We start from the raw sequence: 22,593 nt of genomic DNA, 5'->3' as shown, positions 1-22,593 counted from the left end.
TTAGCTTATATGAATCTGTAGAGCCTACTTATTAGAATAAATGCAGCAGCTTGTAGTGAAATATTTATTTACAAGTCATTTTACAAATCACACACTATTTGTTTTTGTGTGTTGTGAGAACATTTTAACCGTGGTTACTTGCTGTGGACATTCTGGATCACTTGTGGGATGGCGTCCTTTGTCCTACGTAGAATAGCCACGTGGCCGGATGATGTCCTTTGGCTGTTTGCTGACATTCTGGATGAGGCCTTCTAGTCTAGATGTTGCACTGACATTCATTGATCACGATTCTTACAGTCTTCAAGCTTAAAATTGATTCTCAATTAAAGGTTAATCAGTAGTGTACACACAGCCCACTTCTGGGATTCGTACACATCCCTCAATCAATCAATCAATCAATCAATCAATCCATCAATCAATCAAACTTACACATATATATATATATATATATAGTACCTTTCATACAAGTAAATGCAGTTCAAAGTCCATACAAATGCAAATCTGATTGACAAGAAACAATGTAAAATAAAAATTAAAAAAGTAAAACCATGGAGACCAGTGCATGCCAAAATTTAAGATACAAATGCTAAAATAAATAAAAAATAAAATAAATAGATGAATAAATAAAACTTCCCAGATAAATAAAAAAATTGAAAATCAAGCTAAAAAGCTACGTTTTAAGCTTATGTTTTAAAATAACAATACTTTCAGCTGCCCTCACATCCTCAGGGAGTCTATTCCAGCAAATAGGAGCATGAGCGCCTAATGCTGCCTCACTAAAGGTTTTCATTCAGCTCTCTGGGACAGTTAAAATGTTGCTCCAAGAGGTTGTCGTGGTTTATTTGTTTGCATAATGTGTACTAACTTTTCCTCGTGGCCATGCACATTTTTAAAATGCACAACACATTTTCTTTTATTTTGCCAATCCCTTCACCATATGAAAGTTTATAGGCAATTAGACCATGCATGCTTCAGAATTATTTTTTCTAGCAAGCACCGTAAGACGCAATGTTGTGGGTCATTAACTGGGCTATTAGAACACTTGCTGTTCACATTATCAAGTCTTCAAACCGTTATTAAATACAGAGCATTCCATTTCAAATTACCCTCATGTTAAAATACTCAATCTGCTAAATTCATTAAGCGCAATGTCTCCACAGTAACAACTTTATGGGGTCAGTTGTTGTTCATTTTCTAAGCTGCTAAAGACTGGGATGCAAAATGTAATCCCTCTGCCTGACTTTGAAGAACTATATCTAATGGACTTGCTGCTGAAACACGTTGCTGTTTTAATTCACAATGATCTCTAATATCCTGCTAATGGCAAATTCCTGTAGCTGCTCATCTTGCCATGCACTGTGTGTGTTGACCTGTCATTAGTTTTGTGCTTTTGCTGCTACATTTTGTATGCTACTTGTTTGGTGTTGGTTACCTGACTATAGCTTGCCTTTTGTTTGCCTCTATTGTCTGTTGTTGTTCGGTTTATCCTTATTTTACTTTACTTTAGCTCTTTTATTTTACCCCTTTTAAAACCCCACTCCCACATCCTTCTCTTGCCTCCTCAAGAGCTCTTTTTACTCTTGCCTGATTTCGATCTTAATTGCCCTGCCTGATAAAATAAAGGTTAAATAAAAATGTCAAGGTTCAGGTCAACAATGACAGATGATCGCCTCCATGCTAGATTGTGCAGCAGAGTTCCAGAGATCCCACTGAGGTAAACCCCCCCATCCCTGGTTACCACTGCAGCCAGTTTTGCATCACTGTGTGGCTGGCAGTCATTCGGCATTGCCACTGTCTGGAGCTCATCCCTGCACTAGAGTGGTGACTTAATAGGATGAACCACCCAGTAGCCTCTACTTAAATTGCAGCATTTTGTTTTACACTGTACAGTATTACTATATGTACTGTGACGCCACGAAGGGAATATGGGTGCTGCCCACCAGGGGGCACTACCGACTCTACAGTCAGATATGGCCAGAGCTGTGGGTCATTGCGATCACATTAGTTGTGGCCCATTATCTAATTATGGGCTCTTTAAGAGGCATAGCTTCCAGGCCTAGAGGATGGGAGTATTTGAGTTTGGGGAAGCTAGGCTATACACAGTGAGGTGGGTTGGTCCCAGTTTTGCATGTTTTTTTTTTACATTTCTTTTCCTTGGAAAGGTTTGGTAGCTAGAAAGGGCTTTTTATGTTTTCCTAAGGGTCTTTATTACTTTGGTATGTTACCAATAACAGGCAGTTGCCACATTGTTCAGTTGTTTGTCCTGCCTGTGAGCTGTGGCCACCCCCAGCCATGCCTCACAGTACCAAGAAAATGAATTGATAACACTGCCTACTTAATCAGAGGTGTTGCTTGTAATGTGAGAAAACTAAAAAAAAAAAATAGTTCGTGAAAATAGTAACTACTCCTGACTGAAAGTGTTAAATGTCCTTTTGAGGTATTTTCCCAGCAGTGGTATAAACAAGCAGAACAGCTTGTTATTAAGATAACGATATGTTATGCATAACCTGTTACTGCAAGTATTTCAGCACGTAAGAAATGCATCACAGACAAGAAAGTTTTAATATGCTTGAAATTTATTTTTTTATTTACAATTGTACAATTGTACCTTCGATTGAACCAACAAGTTTACACCGTAAGAAGTGGTATGACATGCACAGCCATATGGACTAAGCACACTCATCTGTGCAGCGGCAAGCCAGGTGGGCTTCAACTGTTTCCCTAAGATCTATACTCTTCTCACCAATGCTGTTCAGGCCCTCAGACATGTTCACTCTGGAATCTGGAAAGGAAAAGTAATGAAGAATGAGTCAATACATGTTTTGACTGATGCTTTTTAAATGATTGAATAGATTTAGCATATTATTGTATGAGTGTTGAATGGAATCATGGTATTTTTGTTCTGGAGTACAGTGTGTCTCAAGCCATGGCCGTTATCTTACCAGTGGGGATGCAGTGGAAGCCAACAGTGACAGGGATGGTCCTCTGAGGGCTGCAGCCAGGCAGACAGTGGAGCACAGGCTCAACAGAGTAGCATTTAGACTCCTGTCCATCCAGGATCATCTGCTTCTCCAGCTTCACTGACTCCTGCTTTATGTAGCACTCTGGATCAGAGAGAGGGCAAATGTGATTATGCTTTCACTTAACAATGACACTGAGCTCGAGTAGAAAGATACTTACGGCTGGCATCACGACAGCTTTCTGCAGGAAGGACCCAAGAATGGGCAAAGCTGACAGCATTCTTGGTCAAGCGTCCGCTGGGAGTGCGGAATTCCTGTCTAACTTCACCATCAGCCTTTCCACACAAGTCTGATCCTTCATCCAATCAGCAGCTCTGACCTAAGAGATACGTTTGTTTCATGATTAGCTATGCTAAATTTGACAGTGCTCTATCAAAAGCAACTCGGAAAATGAGCTTCTTATTACCTTCCGTGTATTTTTGTCAAAGTAGACTTCATGCAGGCCATGGCTGGCAGCATAGAGAGGCAGCCCATCACCATTCTGTCCAATGACGATTGAACCTTCAGATACAAGAGACTTTTAAAATTCTCATTCTTCTCAGAATGTAAGCAAAAGGAAACATGTAGTCTTTCAAGAACGATATATTTAAAAATGTGAAAAGGAACCTGTGGGATGTTCATAAGGTAAGCTGGTGGTAGGAACTTCCTTGCTGTTGATCTTCATCCGCAATACACTGTCACTGGGGTACAGGTCAACATCCCTGGAGGAGAAGCACAAGAATGCTGCTTAGGACATAGTGAAATGCAATGCATTTGCATTGCCTCAGTCTTTAAATACGGAGGAGAGAATGAGCTTTACTTACATGTCATCAAGCTTCACAGTGAATTGGTGCTGTCCAGAAACTGAAAATCAAATTGAGACTTATTATGTCTAAAACTATCCACAATACCTGAGCCTGAGCATTACTGATCCTTATGAGTTGAATGGGTGTCTGGAGAATCTCAGATGCAGATTCATATGCCAAGGACCCACAAGCTATGTATTCTGTCTGGACAGGCTGAACTGCAGCATTCTGGGTCTCAATGAAAGTCAGGGCATGTCTGTGGAACAAAAGTGAAGGAAATTACTGTGTAAATGTTTGGTTGAAAATAAGACGTTGTATTTCAGTCAGGTTCAGACAGTGAGTTTCACAACTGTTTTGCAAACTGCTTTACCTGGCTTCCATTTGGGCTGCTCCAGTCATCTCATTGAAAGGTGTGAACTGGTGAAGCTCTTGAACAGTGGCTTCAGCAATCAGAGCACCAGCTGCAGTTGGCTTCATGACATAGCTGTAAGCCGCAGCTCCCCACAGGTTCTTTCCGTTCTGCAGAAGGAGACCAGCATGGTGAATATGCATAAGCAGCAGGTAATGTTATTAGAGTCACTTAGTTCCTGTAAGTCTCACCTGTTGACAGTGGGCACATGTCTCTGTGTATGCCATGCCAATATCCTGCATTATTCTCTCCTGGCAGTTGTTCAGATCTTTGGACTTGGTAATGTAAATGCGCTCTGCCTTCGCGTCTTCACTGATAACGTAGTCAGTCTTGCAAATTCCTTGAGCACCAGCCTGGTAATTACATTATACAGCATGAATGACAACTCAAAAACAATTGCAATGTAATGATATACAGTAACATCATTTCTCATCTCGTTACATAACATAACATAACATAACATAATGATGAGAACAGGTCATTTAGCCCAACAATGCTCACCATTTTCCGGACTAAATTATTAGTCTGATTACCTACAGACTAGATAGCATCTAACACCGTATCAAGCCTAGCCTTGAAAATACCCCAAATTTCTGCTTCTACTTCTTGACTCCTTCAGGGGCAAACATCCTCCCTACGACACCGTTAGTGTACTCAAACTTGAGGGGAATGAGCAGCTCAGCAGTTAGGGCCTGGGTGAGTTCTGAAGCTGGGATTAGTGGGTTTGTGGGACAGATGCCACTGTACTCAAAGATCTGAGGGTCCATGAGCTGGGAATACAATATTTTAACTTTATAAGAAGTGCTAAATCATTAATAAATAACATTTTATTTTAAATAATATTTTTATTTTAAAATATTATTTATTAAAAATTAATTAATTATAAATATTGAATCATTTTAGGAACAGCAATGATGGTTAACACTAAGTGGTTATATCCTGGACAGCATATCAATGTATCAATAGCGTGTCTGTAGTTCTGCTTTGATATACTGTAGTATGTTGTAGTCTTGGTCTTGGTAAATTTTACCTTGTGAAAGTAGGTATTCTGGGCGACCCCACTGATGAGAACTTTGCTGCTGACCTTCACTCCAGCCCTGGCCAGGCCTGCCTCAGGCAGACCTCCCAGAAGCACTGCTTCATACTTGTACGCATAAGTCTTACTGGTGCCAAAGTCTGGTGCTGTAACAACAGCCATTTATGCAACATTAAACAGTTTGTTTGCTTAATTCTTTACTGCTGCCATGAAATATTAATATCTGTTTGCTGTAGTTTTCTGAATACTCACCAAGCTAAGCCTCTTGACTTGCTACAAGATAAAAAGAAAGATAATGATTAACACTAACTGGAAAAACCATCACACAAATATAATTTCTCTTTTGGATTTGGACATAATTACATGATGATTAATACATAAACACAAATCATTTTTGAAAGCAAAAATAATTACATTTTGTATCATGTACATCACATGACAAACCTGGTTTAAATATAACAGTCCAATAATGTACATTCATTCTGTCTATATTATTTCATATTTTCCAGCATAATAGGATTCTTTGGAAATATTGGGGAAAAAATGTGGAAAAATTGAACTTCTGCTATGGAAAACAATAATTTTTCAAATCCATAAAGTCAGCCAGTGACTTATGGTGGTGTATTATATTGCACTGTAACAAGCTTAATATCTAATATCTTTTTTAAGCTTAATAGCTTTCAATTATGTTAATTGGTAAATTATTTACAGCATGACAACAAAAACTCTTTGACACTACTACAAACATAAAAAGTCATAAATTACATCTGCACTTTTACTTACCCACAAGGGCCAGAGTCAGAGCAAAGACAACTGCTCTCATGATCAGTGGAATGTGAAGAACACTGGACACACATAGCCTTTTAAAGCAAATCTTTGCTGACATTACACTGATCAAAAATATATCATTAACTTAATTTCCCTGAGTATTACATGTTTTTTTTTTTTTTTTTTTTTTTTTTACAGAGTATAAATACTCATAACAAGTGGCAGCCTGAACTACTTTGCTGTACAGGGGCCGAGGGAGACTTTACTTCATGTGGGCTGTGAGGGCTGTGACCTTTATCAGAACAAATTATCGCTTAGAATGGGGGAACAAATTCCTGATCCATAATCTGGGCCTAAAAATGAATAGATGGTTGTTTATGCTCCAATGGCCAGGACCGCCTTAGCTAAACACTTACTCTGGTTTGATTGATGCAAAACCACTTAGCGTTTACACAAAAGAAAACCAGGCACACCAGTTGCTTGATGTTGTAAATTAAGTACGTTTTATGGACATGTTCAGCCAGGGAAGTGTCATTGGATTGCAGAATAGACATTTTGTTTATTTATGGCACTTGTTTTTCCAAGGCAGACAGGGGTACAGAACCACCCCATACAATATGTGGGTTTACTATGTAGAATACGTGGATTTATGTGAACAGACATGGAAAAAATGGAGCAGCTTCTATGCTAATTCAAGTTATAGTGTCCATGTGAGTTTAAATAATTTGGTGTGCTGAGTGTAATTCATTGGGATTATTGTGCCTCTTAGAGTGCATGTGTATTTCTAATTATTGTGCCCATTTAGCTGTGCCTATTTAAGGGTAGTTCCCATTTATGTGTGCCCAGTTTGTTCCTCTGCCTTCTAAAGTACTGTGCTTTTGCTGAAATTTGTTTGCTTAAAATTGTCTGGAGTTTTTAATAATTCAGATGATGTAACCAAGTCCATAGTTTTGGGATATGTTGTGCCAAGGTAGACAAAAAAAATCACAAGTCTTTCCTTTGCTGCTCCACCACCAGAGTTGATTGATTTTATTGTTATTGGTGCATAATGGATGGCAGCCATATTAAAAAGTGTCATGAAGCAATCCAAGAGTCATCAACATTATCAAAGAAAATGACAAGATCCCAGTGAGTACTCAATATTTCCTGTATAAAGTTAAGTGGTTTGAAGTCTTTATAGCTTCTCCTATGTACATTATGTGGTCATTGCTTAGGAATCTTAATGGTCCTTCATATACTAATGATATAATGGTCTGTGCAACCCCAACTAAATGACATAGCTGCTCTGTACTTCTCAGGCGTATGAGTGAATATCAGGTCAATGCAAGTTGATGTACTATGACCATGTCTATACTGCACTGATACATACTGGTGCTTTGACCATTAGAATTAAATGCAAAAAGTGTGGCTTCATTCAGCCTATTCTTCAGTGGACAGATGTTATTGTCCCAGTTGATGTTAAAGTCCCCAAAAATACAAATCTCCTTATCATTTTCACATGCTCTTCCGATAGATCTAAACCAGGGGTGCCCACTCTTTTTTGGCTTATGATACAGTATGTCAAGTGTTAAATCAATTCTTACATAGTACATATGGTCCTGCCCTGGTCCAGAGTAAATTAATGGGTCAGATTTGAATATCTTTAAGCTGTCACAACTGCTGCTTCTGGGGTCTGGGTCAATTATATTAATTCCCTTTAGATGGTACTCCATGTTCAAGGATACTAAATGGTACTGTGGTTCATACAATCCAAATAATAAATTTGCACTGTCGTGTTGAAAATAACAAAAAGATCCTCTGCTGGTCTGGCTGCTTGGTGTTTGCCGTGTTCGTCTGCATCGTGGCCAGTAAAAGTTCTCCCCCTCTATTATGTTTATACCACAGATAGTATATTATTTCATGTTAAACATGATATCATTTGCATGCAAAGGTTCAAAAGATGACTCAAAGCAGCGTGTCGAGGCGACTCATGTGAAGTATGTGTTTCATCATTATGAATCTGCAAAGTATGTTCACGCAAGACTGCATGTATGTTAAAAGTATCCTTTTATAAATTCCTGCCTCTTCTGGTGATTTTAACTTATCTTGGGGTAGCCCATGGTTGACAGTTGAACTCCTCCGAGGGCATAGTGATCCATGTTGATGCAGGATAATATCTGTAAATGACAATCAAATTAAATTATGAAGTAATTTAATGGTTGTGTTATTTTTTTTTTGCCTATCTGTAGATCTTTCCTCTATGATAAGAATGCTTGGACATGTCATACGTCTATTCATACCATTTTTAATGGTGTCTTTTCCATCTCCTTAAAGTGACTAAGATCAAATTTAACTTTATGACACATTGTCTCAGATTCCACTTTACAAAGGCCTCCTGAAATGTCTCTTGGTTGCCAGGCAGAAAATCCTAAGCCAACATGATCTGTGAAGAACCTTCCAAAGAAACTAAAATTATTGTTACATTGCCAAAATAAATGCCTTGTTTTCTTGTTTTTTTTTAGAAATAATTAATTCACTAGTAGACCCTTAAAAATCTAGTAACTAAGGTAGCACAAATATTTTAACTCAATTTTCTTGAACAATCCAAAGCTGGTAATTTTTTTACTTTTTGTTACTTGACTAACATTTGTTTGTGTTGAGCCTCATATTGGACCTCATTCACAAAACTTTTTAAAAATGATTTTTAGTTTTGTTCTTAAAAATGTTCCTACGAAAAACCAATATTGGATTCATGACATGTGCAGACCTTTGTTTTTGTGTCATACCCCAGGTGTATTGGAAGATGCTGACTGTTTGTAAATTTTATGCGCAATCTTGTTCATGTGATTAGCATAAGAAACTAGCCATGAACAAATGCAGATAAGAAAGAAATGATGAATGCTGAAATTCTCTTACACACAGTTTACGATCATATGTGATTATACATGTTTCGTGAATGACGCCCAGTGAATTCACAATTGTTGTTGATTTGTGAAAGGCAGACTGAAATACATTTACATTTTGACAAATAGCATATGCTTGAAACCACAAAGACTTTTATAGAAGTGAAAGGGAGTGCCAGTACCCAGTTGTTATTGGTGAGTGCAAGTCCCACTTTTTTTCTTTTTAAAATTTAAATTGGCAATTCTCAGTTGAGAACCAGAACTACTGTGCCAATCTGTAAGTATTTGGACAGTGAGACTAATTTTGATGTTTTTGCTCTGTGCTCCAGATGATTGGATATGAAATAAAACATAAAACTATCATGAGGATAAAGTGCAGATTGTCATCTTGAATTTGTGGGTATTTGCATCCATATCTGGTGAATTGCAGGCCTTTTTTATACAGCTGTTTCTTGGCCAGCTGTGTGCTGTTGCCTCATTAGTTCATGCACACAAAAAAACTAACAAAACGTCAAAAGGAATTGATTCTAGGTGTGTAATTTCCATTTGGAGTCTGTTGCTGTTTTCTCTCAACATGAGTACCTAATAAAGCAGGCCACCATGGGGTGGACAACACACTGCTAAAGGAACCAAAGAGTTTTTCAGGGTCAAAAAGTGGAGTTTTCTTGAACAAGACAATCACGTGACCCAAATACTATTGAACCCGCATTACACTTAATTAAGACAAGACAATGCAGTCAATAAATACCACGGATTTGCGACCAAGTACTAAATATGATTACTTTATTTAAGAATATTTTAATTTGTCCAATTACTTTTGGTCCTTTAAAATGGGGAGACTATGTATAAAAAGGGCTGTAATGCCTACATGAATCGCTGGATATGTTAAATGTTCTCCTGTAGTCCACAATTGGTATGTACATGGCATTTAGCAGGAGTTTTGCTCAGTTTGAAATGTCCAAAGCTGAATTAGGGAGATTGTTTAGGAGGTCTGCAGTCCATAGGGGTTTCTCCTATTAAATTAGTGTCCAACATGCAATTTTATATGCTTGCAAATTTAAGATATCAGAGACAATTGTTTTGAATATGCAGCTGAGACTTTATTTATATTATATTAGGTACATAAGACATTCAAAGTCTTCAAGAAGTGGAGACATAAATGCTCACTTTTGGAAAAAGGGGCGTGACATGGACAGCCATGCAGCCTAGAAACACTTTTCTGTGCAGCGACAAGCCAGATGGGCTTCCACTGTTTCCCGAAGATCCACGGTCTTCTCACCAATGCTGTTCAGGCCCTCAGACCTGTTCACATTGGATTCTGAGGTGGAAAACAAAGAAAATGTCAGACACTGCAGAAAACTGTTTTGCTTTCAAACAAGAATTGCAGAAGCTCTGTTAAAACCAGAAGGTAAACATACAACGTAAAGCTTTGTCTTAAGTACACATGCACCATGTCTCAAACCATGGCCGTTATCTTACCAGTGGGGATGCAGTGGAAGCCAACAGTGACAGGGGTGGTCCTCTGAGGGCTGCAGCCAGGCAGACAGCGGAGCACAGGCTCAACAGAGTAGCATTTAGACTCCTGTCCATCCAGAATCATCTGCTTCTCCAGCTTCACTGACTCCTGCTTTATGTAGCACTCTGGATCAGAGAGAGGGCAAATGTGATTAAGCTTTCACTTAACAATGACACTGAGCTTGAGTAGAAAGATACTTACGGCTGGCAGCACGACAGCTTTCTGCAGGAAGGACCCAAGAATGGGCAAAGCTGACAGCATTCTTGGTCAAGCGTCCGCTGGGAGTGCGGAATTCCTGTCTAACTTCACCATCAGCCTTTCCACACATTCCACAAGTCTGACCCTTCATCCAATCAGCAGCTCTGACCTAAGAGATAAGTTTGTTCCATGATTAGCTATGCTAAATTTGACAGTGCTCTATCAAAAGCAACTTGGAAAATGAGCTTCTTATCACCTTCCATGTATTTTTGTCAAAGTAGACTTCATGCAGGCCATGGCTGGCAGCATAGAGAGACAGCCCATCACCGTTCTGTCCAATGACGATTGTACCTTCAGAAACAAGAGACTATTTTAAAATTCAATTTCTCACAATATAAGCAAAAGAAAACATATATCAAATTTGAGAAAACATTCAAGAACGACATATTTGAAAATGCAAAAAGGAACCTGTGGGATGTTCATAAGGTAAGCTGGTGGTAGGAACATCCTTGCCGTTGATCTTCATCCGCAATACACTGTCACTGGGGTACAGGTCAACATCCCTGGAGGAGAAGCACAAGAATGCTGCTTAGGACATAGTGAAATGCAATGCATTTGCATTGCCTCAGTCTTTAAATACGGAGGAGAGTATGAGCTTTACTTACATGTCATCAAGCTTCACAGTGAATTGGTGCTGTCCAGAAACTGAATCCTTCTTCATCAGAATCATGAACTTAAGCTCTGGGGTGCAGTCCTGGGCCAGCACTTGGTAGCAAGAGATGGGCATTTCATTCCTGTACCTTCTGTTGTTGAATGTGGTCAGGGTATCATTGGCCAGGCTGCACTGCACTGGAGGTGTAGGAAAACACAACATTATAATGATATGGCTATAGTAATTCAGTTGTGTAGTTCTAAGATAAGACATGTAGTACTAATCTCAATTGTAATCAAAATGCAATATCTTAAAGGTGCATTATGCAACCATGTATTTGAGACATTCAATAACAATGGTTGTTGCAATTCCTACTACAACCAACCTCCATTGACTTCAGCAATTCTACTGGCAACGTTCTGTTCTGGGCGAGCAGCAGCTCCACCTCCAAAAGGCAGGGCAAAGGGAAGGGCCACAGCCAATTTATACAGGGTCATCTAGAGAGAATTGCAAAAATGTTATAATATACTCTCAACATCATTAATCTAAAATGAAGCGAAGTGAGGTAAAGATGCCTGTCACCCTTGGTGTTTTCAGTATAAAATTGAAGGTCCTTTCGGAAGTGGCAGCTGCAGTAAATTTGATTTGTCCCGCTCTGTTTCTGGGTCTGCCCTGACTGATTCCAGCCATGAGAGCAGCACCAGGGACGTAAGCAGCGATCCTGCAACAAGAGTGAATAATAAAATGAAGTATTCAAGAACATCTTTTTTTTTTAGTAAAAAGACAAACTTCAGTAAAGCTGGATTCAGGTTGGGCTACTGTACTTGTGAGCATAGTGCTTAGCAGCACGGGGAATATTGGTCCATTCCAGCTTCACGCGGGCTGCAGGGCTTGCACCCATCATGCCAGTCTCTGCCTTGACAACTGCTGCATATTCCTGGCATTCTGCTCCCCAGCCAAACTTAGCCTGTATAGAGAAAAATGTTATCTACTTTGAAGAGTGGGATGTCGCTCAGGAAAGAAGGGCTTTAGTATTACACAGATTAAAAGACAATATGAATCCTGGACAGAATGCCTTGGTTGAGAACATCCGATCTCACCATGACTTTGTGTTTGCTCAGCATGATGCCATCAGCGCACATCTTCCAGTTCTCATTTTCAGCAAGAGCAGCCATAATGATCTGCACCCTAGCAGCAGCAGCATCCTTATAGGCTTCAATTTGGTATCCTTGCTTCTTTCCATCAGCCCTCACCGCACGAACAGTAATAGCCATGGCAGGGGGCACAGAATCTCCAAGGTATCTGTTCTGTAGGGACATAATGAAAGGCAGTTCCCTAAGCAAGCTGACAGATTATGATGCAACAGTAAAATTATTTTGATCAGGAATATGTGAGGGTGTTTCTACCTTATTGTAAATGGCCTGAAAGCTGCTAGCACTGCTCCTGCTGCTGGCGCTGCTGCTCCGACTTCTACTGGCGCTGCTGCTAGAGCTGCTGCTCTGGCTTCGACTGGCTTTTCTATTGCCAGTGCTGCTAGTTCTTGAACTGGAGGACACCCTGCCCCTGGATGCACCTTTAGAGGTGGCATGCTGCAAGAGAGGGGTCAGAGCCATTGAAGAACACTTATACGGCTGATCTTAAGCATTTTCTCAAAGCTCTCTTTCAGCAAAATCCTTACCTGGTGGATGTGGTTTTTGGTGAACTTGTAGTCATAGATTTCCGCCTATAGAAGAAAAAGCATGTGAATTGTAAGCATAACTTCTTTATTTCACTCAAAGAGGACCAAGTGAAAAGTGCCTTACGTGGGACGTGCAGGAGCTGGAAGAACTGGCAGAACGACTGGAACTCCAGGAGCTGGCGCTGACCTTCTTGGAGCCTTTGGGAGACTTGCTCTTTCTGCTGCTGCTGCTGCTGCTGCTGCTGCTGCTACTGCTGCTACTGCTGCTGCTGGGAGTTCGCCTCACCTTGCTAGCACTGGCCTGGTGTTTGCTGTTTTTCTTGTGCTGAGAAGCAGCTGAAGAGGAAGAGCTGGAACTAGAGCTAGAAGAATGGCTGCTCTTGCTGAGGCTCGGTGCACGGTGGCTGGAGGAGCTACGTGAGCTGGAGGAGGAGCTGCTAGCATTTTTCCTTTGGTTCTTCTGAAGAGACAGAAAGATGAGCATGAACATTGAGAATTACAGGACAGTACTGTTCTTAGAGTCCCCCAACAACATATATTTTAGCATGTTTGTTGCACTGTCATGTTTTTAGTTTGGTTGTTCCTCAGTCAGATACCAGCAATCTAATGTGTCATCACATGAATTGTTTCTCAGAACTACGCACATTTCCAGTGGCCAGGATCTTTTTCAGTTTCAGCAGGACAGTCTTTCCCTCCGGAGTTTCCTCCTCATCTTTCAGAGTGATCAGTTTGATTATTTTTGAGGCTTCCTTGGGTCCATACTGGATTTCAATCTGCACTTTTTCAATGGCTGCTTCAGCTGCTGCTGCAAAAGAATGACCCCAAGTTAAGTATTGTATTGGAAGAATATATGTTTGAAGAATATATACACATATATTCACCTGATACATGTATTCTAGATGTACGGCCATTAAGTGAAATTGGACTATTTACCTGGTGTCATACCAACAGTGACATTATGATCTCCCACCAGTGTGTAAAGAGGGCAGTTTCTGAGAAAAGCTGCATTCTGTGAAGTGAGCTCAAAGCAAGCGTTCAGTCCGAAGGTTGTGAACATGGTGCAGTATGCTTTCTGAACCCTTGCTGAAATGGCTGTCAGTTTCGGCTGAGCGTAAGCATTATATAGTACTTCGGATGATTTCGACTGAAAAAGACAGAAAGGATAAACATAAGGAGAAATAAACATTTATCAATCTGGCAGATCAGTTTAGCCAAAGCTAATTTAAAAGGGCATAACATGGTATTCAACAAAGAATACTATAAAATATTTGGGAATTAATATTTTTATCTGCATTCCCTGCAAAATATTTCTGTTGTTTTCGGAATGTATGGCTGATTATCTTTATCTTACAAAACCACCAACCGCAGAATCTGCTGCCTTTGATGTGAACTTCTCCTTGGACAGCTGGGCTGCTAGAGCCGCAGGCACCATTGGAGTGCTTCTAGCAGCATCAGCATCTTCCACATTTCTTGCCACAGCAAAGGTCTCAAAGCTGTGGAGAAAGGACATGAAAAAGTAGCCATGAAATTATTCATAATCACTGACTACAGTAAGGCTGTGTACAAGAAAATATATTAGTCATCATTGCTGGTCATATCTCCTTAAAACAATCTATATACTATATATGAGTCCATTATATATGTCCTTCATAAGGCAATTATATGTTGCATACCGCACAGCTGCAATATGATCCGGAGCCTGAACAGGCAAAGCTTCAAACTTGTAGTTGCCTTGAGCAATGTCGATTCTTGCAGCAAACTTCAGAGGGAGGATGGTGTGCACTTTAGCTCTGGCCATAACTGCAGCCTGAATAAAGGCAGTATTCACTCCCATAACACCAAATGTGTGCATGGCAAAGCTGTAGAAAGCAGAGACAAAAGTAATTAATTTAACAAGTAATTCATGTTTGTCACATTTTTTTTAAAGAAATCCTTTTATTTACCTTGGTGTAATCTCAGCTTCTAGTTGAATATCAGTGTTCAACAGCTGAGATGGAAGATGGAAGGCTTCAGCAGGTGCAGGTGTGAGGGTGGCTTTGACTGTGAATACAGAGATATATATTTGCCTAAAGAAGCAGAAATGCAGTACTGAACAATGAAAAACCACACTTCCTATTATTGATGAGAACTTACAGCGGGCAGCAGCAGCAGCTACAGCTGCAGTGTACAGACTCAATTCCATGGGAACTCCAGCGGCAGTGGGGAAGATGCGACGCACCTCAGCAGCCAGCAGGGGCTTGGCCCACTGGATTGCAGCTCCAGACTGCAGTGCATTCAGCACACGCTTCAACATTGCATCTGCTGCAGGAACGTCAGCCGTGTACTGCAGTCAGTCACATCACAAAAAAAGTTGTTTTTTTCCCATGTGCGGAACATTGTCAACCAATACAAAAAATGAACTCTCAGTTTTAACTGGATTATTATATTTTTTGAAAACCATTTCATCGCATGGAAACAAAGACAATACCTGCATTGCCTGATCAATCATGGCTTGGTCCATGTTCAGGAAGGCAATTTCTTGACCAAACAGCTTGAAGTACATGGAGGCCAGCGGTTGGTTGCCTGGTGCTGCTTTCCAGTCTGCAAGCTGTGGGATTAAGATATATAAAGATTTTTATCGCATGTTGAAAATTTTTTGTGATTCTGGAATCTGAATATTTTCACTGGGACGTACAGCTTTCAAGACACGCTTCATCCTGTTGATCCTGTTCGCAGCACCAGCAGCAACAGGTGTTTTCAAAAGAGCCTCCTGAATTCCTTCAGTTCTAACTCCGAACTGAGACAGAGAAACAGTTCTGTCAGTTCAAACAAGTTCAATGGTCTTTAGCATGTTGATTGTACTACAAACATCACATTTTTACCTCTAGAACATTAGCTGCTGCTCCTGCAAAGTAGGCACGCAATTTGGCCACAACAGCCCTGGGTAAAATGGTGGCAGCATCATTGACAAGGAATGCGCTGGCAGCAGCTCCAGCCATTAGGTTAGCTGTGATAAGAAAAACATCAGTCTTTTTAGAATTCATCAATGACTCCATGAAAGTAAATATTTTATGTTCACCAGTATGGACAGGTTCTTACTGCTGTACGTATCAAGGTGGATTGCTTTGCTGTAACGGTAGCTCAGTCTGTCTAATTTGGGGCTCAGGAGCTTCACAGCAACATTACAAGCAGCAGCACTAAAATGGGAAGAAAACTCTTTTTAGGGTTCATTCACATGAATGTTGAAGACCTTCAGGTTTAAGATAGATGTCAATATATGCTCTTACACTGGGGCAAATTCAGGGGCAGTGCTCCTGGTCAGGGCCTTCATATGTGAATAGGTGAAGCTGGCCACTTGTAGGTTGTCTTCTTTCTTCAGAGCGTTAGCCATAGAAGTCACCAGACCCATGGTTGGCCTGGTCTCAAACAGCACAATACTGGCCACCATGCGCACCTCTGGATGATTGGCTCTGTCCATGAACAGCTTCAAAGCCTCTCCCTGGACCTGGAAAATGACAGAAGGTGAAAATGATTAGCATTAAATGTGTATGTCAAAACTACTTTCATCTTATATAAATATAATCCCTTCATTTATTTGAACTTGCCCGTTTACGCTCAAATTTGGCAACATTCCTCAGGGCCATCACAGCATCAGCATGGACACTGGTTGGGAGTGCAGCAGCTGCAGTGCCAAATCCAGGCAGGAGCTTCATGATTGTCTTGAGACTGGCAGGATGACCAGCATTTCCCATAACTTTCAGTGCCAGGGTGATCTCAGTCACATTGGCTTTATCAATAGCTTCTGCAGCAATGTCATGGACAGGCTGGAGAGAATAGATGGGTGGATGAAGGATTTAATAGACTGTTTTCGTTTTTGTGGAAAATAGCACATAAGACTTATTTAGAGTGTATTTCTTTATGCTTTTCTTTATGATTTTTATGAGATTTCCTGTCTGCTTAACTGCAGATAATTTCAAACGCTTTATTTCTCTCCATGATATCATGTATTAAGGCTTCTCAACCATGATTGAAGTCTCTGTGTAGAACTGAATTATTCTTTAGCAATGGGATGTAGATGTTCAGTATTCAAAATCGTCACTCTAGCACATCAATTTCATGATAAAAATATAAATTTACCTTCATGACATCAGCTGGGCAGCTGGGGTGTGCAGCACAGAACTTATAGACCATGGAGCCATAACCAAGCATTGCAAGTTCACGCAGAATGGGGTTTGTCTGAATCTTGGGGTTGAATACCAGGCTCTGTAGTGGCAATACACATAATTTTAGCCTTTTTCCAACAACCGATGAAAGTACCTCTAACAATTGAGATCAATAAGACTACCCACGGCTGCAAGTTCAATGGTGGGCTGGTCAGCCTTGACCAGTTGCACGGCAGTCAACAGTGCCTGAGCCCCCTCAGCTGTGGTAACGTCACCAGCCAGGAACTTCTCCTCGAGGAACTGTAGCGCAACTGGTGTTCCAATGGCAGGGACAGCATCCAGGATCCAACGTCTGGAAGCAAAAATATTTCAAGACCCACCCCATCAGTCTTCATCGCTTTTGGGGATGCAAATTTGTGCAGAATGGTGATTTTTTAATTTTGCTTTTGACATATCTAGGGAAATCTACCTTAAATCAGGGTTAGCCTTGGATTGAGCCCATATGGCATCAATACTCTTATAGCTGGCTACACGGAGGAGCTGAACCAGCTGCACAAACTTCAGGGGAGCATCTTCGTGGACAGCAGCCATGTTGTTTGCCACAAGGTGATTCAGGATTTCCACAATCTACAAATTTTATAGAAGCGAAAAAGATGAAACCCTTCCAGGACAGCCCTGAGCTTTTCAAAATGTAAAGTGGATGTTTATTTTTTTATGTTTATGTACATTGTTATGCAAATATCACTCAATCAAATTGAGACTTATTATGTCCAAAACTATCCACAATACCTGAGCCTGAGCATTACTGATCCTTATGAGTTGAATGGGTGTCTGGAGAATCTCAGATGCAAATTCATATGCCAAGGACCCACGAGCTATGTATTCTGCCTGGATAGGCTGAACTGCAGCATTCTGGGTCTCAAGGAAAGTCAGGACTTGTCTGTGGAACAAATGTGAAGGAAATAACAGCGTAAACGTTTGGTGGAATATAAGACATTGTATTTCAATCAGGTTCAGACAGTGAGTTTCACAACTGTTTTGTAAACTGCTTTACCTGGCTTCCATTTGGGCTGCTCCAGTCATCTCATTGAAAGGTGTGAACTGGTGAAGCTCCTGAACAGTTGCTTCAGCAATCAGAGCACCAGCTGCAGTTGGCTTCATGACATAGTTGTAAGCCGCAGCTCCCCTCAGGTTCTTTCCGTTCTGCAGAAGGAGACCAGCATGGTGAATATGCATGAGCAGCAGGTAATGTTAGTAGAGTCACTTAGTTCCTGTAAGTCTCACCTGTTGACAGTGGGCACATGTCTCTGTGTATGCCATGCCAATATCCTGCATTATTCTCTCCTGGCAGTTGTTCAGATCTTTGGACTTGGTAATGTAAATGCGCTCTGCCTTCGCGTCTTCACTGATAACGTAGTCAGTCTTGCAAGTTCCTTGAGCACCAGCCTGGTAATTACATTATACAGCATGAATGACAACTCAAAAACAATTGCAATGTATTGATATACAGTAACATCATTTCTCATCTCATTACATAACATAACATAACATAAAATAACATAACATAATGACAAGAATGGGTCATTTAGCCCAAGAATGCTCACCATTTTCCTGACTAAATTATTAGTCTGATTACCTACAGACTAGATAGCATCTAACATCGTATCAAGCCTAGCCTTGAAAATACCCCAAATTTCTGCCTCTACTTCTTGACTTACCTCTTGCAGCTCATACACATTTTGGTTCTTTTTGATGTTGAGCTGAAGAATGTTCAGGATACCTCTGTGGACATTTAGAACTGTTGCAGAGACTCCTTCCGGGGCAAACACCCTCCCTACGACACCGTTAGTGTACTCAAACCTGATGGGAATAAGCAGCTGAGCAGCTAGGGCCTGGGTGAGCTTTGCAGCTGGGACAAATGGGTCTGTGGGCCAGATGCCACTGTACTCAAAGATCTGAGGGTCCATGAGCTGGGAAGACAACATTTTAACTTTATAAGAAATGCTAAATCATTAATAAATAATATTTTATTTTAAATAATATTTTTATTTAAAAAATATTATTTATTAAAAATTAATTAATTATAAATATTAAATCATTTTATGAACAGCAATGATGGTTAACACTAAGTGGTTATATTCTGGACAGCATATCAATGTATCAATAGCGTGTCTGTAGTTCTGCTTTGATATACTGTAGTATGTTGTAGTCTTGGTCTTGGTAAATTTTACCTTGAGCAAGTAGGTATTCGGGGCGACCCCACTGATGAGAACTTTGCTGCTGACCTTCACTCCAGCCCTGGCCAGGCCTGCCTCAGGCAGACCTCCCAGAAGCACTGCTTCATACTTGTACGCATAAGTCTTACTGGTGCCAAAGTCTGGTGCTGTAACAACAGCCATTTATGCAACATTAAACAGCTTGTTTGTTTTAAACACTGAAAAAGCAACATTTTAACATTTAACATTTAGAATTATACCTCCATTCAAAATATTTTATTGTAAAACATAGTAAGAAAGCCAAATACTCACTTGGGGCAGTCTGTTGACCCGCTACAAGAGAAAGTATAACACCGTGGTTAATACTACAGCTACAGTCATTTCTGGTAGTCTTGTTTTTATAAGAATTGATTTTTACCTTACAAAACTCAAAACTTTATTTATTGAAAAACACAGGAAACATTCCATTACCATTTCCACTCCATTTTAATTCATTACATGGTGAAGCTTATACTGGAGCTGCAATTTCTTTTACCTATTCATTCATTTATTATTATTATTATTATTTTTTTATAAATTGTTAACCCCAATTTTTCTTCCAGTTTTCACCATCAGTTTTGGACAGACAAGCATTCGCCTTCTAAAGCAGCCAGTCCTGCATTGCATTAGAGGACTACATTTCATGTTTAATTGTTACAGACAGACTGCAGGTCTTAATTAATTACTTTAATTAATGAAATTACTTTTATGTAATACGATATTGACAACATAATCAGTATAAACACCCTCTCTTCCTGACACACAATAGGGCTAATTATAGGCTGACAATACAGTCAATACCGGCAGTTTAGGATTTTTTTTTTTTTGCCAGATTGTTGAGCTTGCCACTACTTGGAAAGTCACTTGTCAAACTAAATACAGCATTAGCAGGTCATTTCTTTAATATTTATAACAAAAATGTTTCCAGCGCAAAACTAATTTAAACATATTACGTTTGGTTTCTTGTTAAAAATTCTCAAATAAGTTCATTTTAAATAGATATTATTTTCAAATTTCACAAGACCAGAACTGAAAATGTCCATGTACTTACCCACAAGGGCTAGAGTCAGGGCAAGAACAACTGCTCTCATGGCCAAAGGGATGTGAAGACTCCTGGACATACACTGCCTTTTTAAAGAAATTTTTTGCTGACTGCACACCTGTCAGAAACATATCATTAACTAATCTGAGTCTAAATCACTGTCAGATTGCAAACTGGTTGGAGAAATTTTGTTTGCTGTTTATCTAGCACAACAGAAGTTTTACAAACAAATTGGACAACACAACATATTGAAGTTGGTCAAATATATTTCAGGCTAGGGTAACCTGACCTATTGTGTTGGCTTCCATAAGATGTCAAGTTCAATGTCCAAGTTGAAAGATTTTGTCACCATTTGTGAATTGTAATTAGCATTGCTGTGCTATTTTAAAAATTTGTTTGAACTCTTTGAAGCATTTAAGCAACAAAAACATAAAATATAAAAATGTTCAATAACTAATTTCTCATTGTTATGACTACAAGAATTGACAGTGAAATTAAAACTGGAATAATATATATTTTTTCTAGGTCTTGTTCATTTGTATTCATTGTAACTATTCATTGTATACATGTCAGGCAAGATGGAAGCACAGTATTAACATTAATAATTGGAGGACCAAATAATTTCAAGTTCACGTAGCTTACCTGATGCAAAAATATTTTTCTACCTTTATTTTAAGTTATATTTTCTGAACATATTAATGTTAGTTATTTTTACTTGCCACCAGAGTATGTTTTTGAAAGGTGAAAATGTAATGTATGAATTAACTGCTATTTATTTTTTATTTTACTTATATGGTTACATTGCTCTAATACTGGTTGCACTGGTTGGTAATGCATGAAAAAGTGTATACAAATGAATTAAGATCTAATAATTAAATTCTTTGAATGTATTTTGTTTTTTTATTCTCATATTCAAATTCTTGAGTGTCTGTTTGTATTATTGGGAGCATCCAATTAAACTGGCTAGTTTGGCTGATGTGTCACTGCTCACAATAATAGTATTAATGTAGTAGTAGTAATAATAGTATTTTTTGTGGATTTCATTAAATTTGGTCAATAATTTGGTTTAAATAAATTTGGTTTTCATAATTTAAGGAGCCCAGGGTGGCATTAAAATAAGTAAATATGGAATAAAAGTTTGAAATATTAATAGTCATATATGATATAAATAATACATAGTGCTTGCTTATTTATTTCTAGTGAAATCCTCCAATGCCAAATTATCTATAACAGTGTGCATGTATATTATGTATGTATTTACAAATGTGCTTTTTATTTCTTCATTTTATTTTGCTGAAAAATACCAGGTAGACCACACTCAGTTTAATTTATTTCATATTCAAACAGGCCCCTTTCCTGATTTCCTTTATTACTGCATATTTGTCACACTGAATTGTTTAGACACAATCCAATATCAGACCAAGGGAAAGTGAGTAAACACAAAACACATTTTTAAATTATTATTTCATTTTATTTAATGAAAAAAGTTATCAACCACTCATATCACCTGTGTGAAAAAATAATTACCCCCTGAGTTACTCAATCAACCAGTTTCCCCCTTAGAAAATAAGTCAACAAATTAATCAAATTTATGGAAGAATATTTCAATTTCAGCTGATTAAGTTGATAAAAATCAATAATGATAAAAGTAACTAATATAAGTGAAATAAACCGCACTGTGCTGTCCTGTCATTGAAAAATAATGTACTACAGGGGTGGTTAAGCATCACCACCCTGTCATACAATATGTGAAAGATAATCCCTGATGAGGTGGTCAGCTATTGGGACATAATGACCGCTGCTGAAAGTCACTGAGCTCTTCAGCTGCAATTCCACTGCCAATGTTTGTCTATGGAGATTGCATGGTTGTACACTTGATTTTATGTACCAGTTAGCAAGTGGTGTGGCTAAAGTGGCCAAACCCACTAAGGGGTGAAGGGGTGTCCACATACTTTTGGCCATATACTGTATCTATTTTGGTTTTGGATAGGTATTTGGACCCCTAGATAACTTAGACTCTTATGAAGAGAATAATCCCCAGTTCAAAATGATGCAAAAGTAAGTTTCATGTCTCAAAACAGTTGATTTGTAGTGGAATATATGATTATGTTATGATTTACAGGAACGCACAATTTATACATTTTGGATTGATTTGGAGACACCAAGGGACACGAGGGTGCACTGCTTACTTTTTGCATTATAGATTTTTA

At 39.2% G+C, this 22,593-nt stretch overlaps 1 protein-coding gene and 1 pseudogene across 1 annotated transcript; both read right to left on the bottom strand.

Annotated features, from left to right (window-relative positions):
* Nucleotides 1–2,669: 2,669 nt before the first annotated feature.
* LOC118226296 lies at nt 2,670–3,996 on the bottom strand (annotated as a pseudogene).
* A 6,041-nt stretch (nt 3,997–10,037) lies between these two features.
* Nucleotides 10,038–20,613, bottom strand: LOC118226297 (vitellogenin-like). The gene is made up of 35 exons (XM_035415822.1): nt 20,393–20,613; nt 19,615–19,635; nt 19,318–19,469; nt 18,805–19,056; nt 18,371–18,532; nt 18,141–18,289; nt 17,876–18,026; nt 17,556–17,713; nt 17,273–17,438; nt 17,061–17,186; nt 16,529–16,747; nt 16,211–16,428; nt 16,023–16,120; nt 15,806–15,930; nt 15,619–15,720; nt 15,412–15,531; nt 15,078–15,267; nt 14,888–14,984; nt 14,618–14,803; nt 14,308–14,437; nt 13,878–14,088; nt 13,589–13,746; nt 13,069–13,404; nt 12,945–12,989; nt 12,673–12,855; nt 12,367–12,573; nt 12,091–12,233; nt 11,849–11,987; nt 11,652–11,763; nt 11,280–11,463; nt 11,083–11,177; nt 10,871–10,965; nt 10,618–10,783; nt 10,380–10,541; nt 10,038–10,218 (listed from the first exon to the last, which is right to left on the bottom strand). The coding sequence occupies exons 1-35, from the start codon at nt 20,460–20,462 to the stop codon at nt 10,106–10,108; spliced, it is 5,241 nt and encodes a 1,746-aa protein (XP_035271713.1). The 5' UTR covers nt 20,463–20,613; the 3' UTR covers nt 10,038–10,105.
* Nucleotides 20,614–22,593: the final 1,980 nt, after the last annotated feature.

This window comes from Anguilla anguilla, chromosome 4 (assembly GCF_013347855.1).
Source record: "Anguilla anguilla isolate fAngAng1 chromosome 4, fAngAng1.pri, whole genome shotgun sequence".
Classification (NCBI taxonomy): Eukaryota; Metazoa; Chordata; class Actinopteri; order Anguilliformes; family Anguillidae; genus Anguilla; species Anguilla anguilla.
The sequence above is the reverse complement of the archived record's forward strand: the minus strand, read 5'-3'. Positions and strand labels throughout refer to the sequence as shown.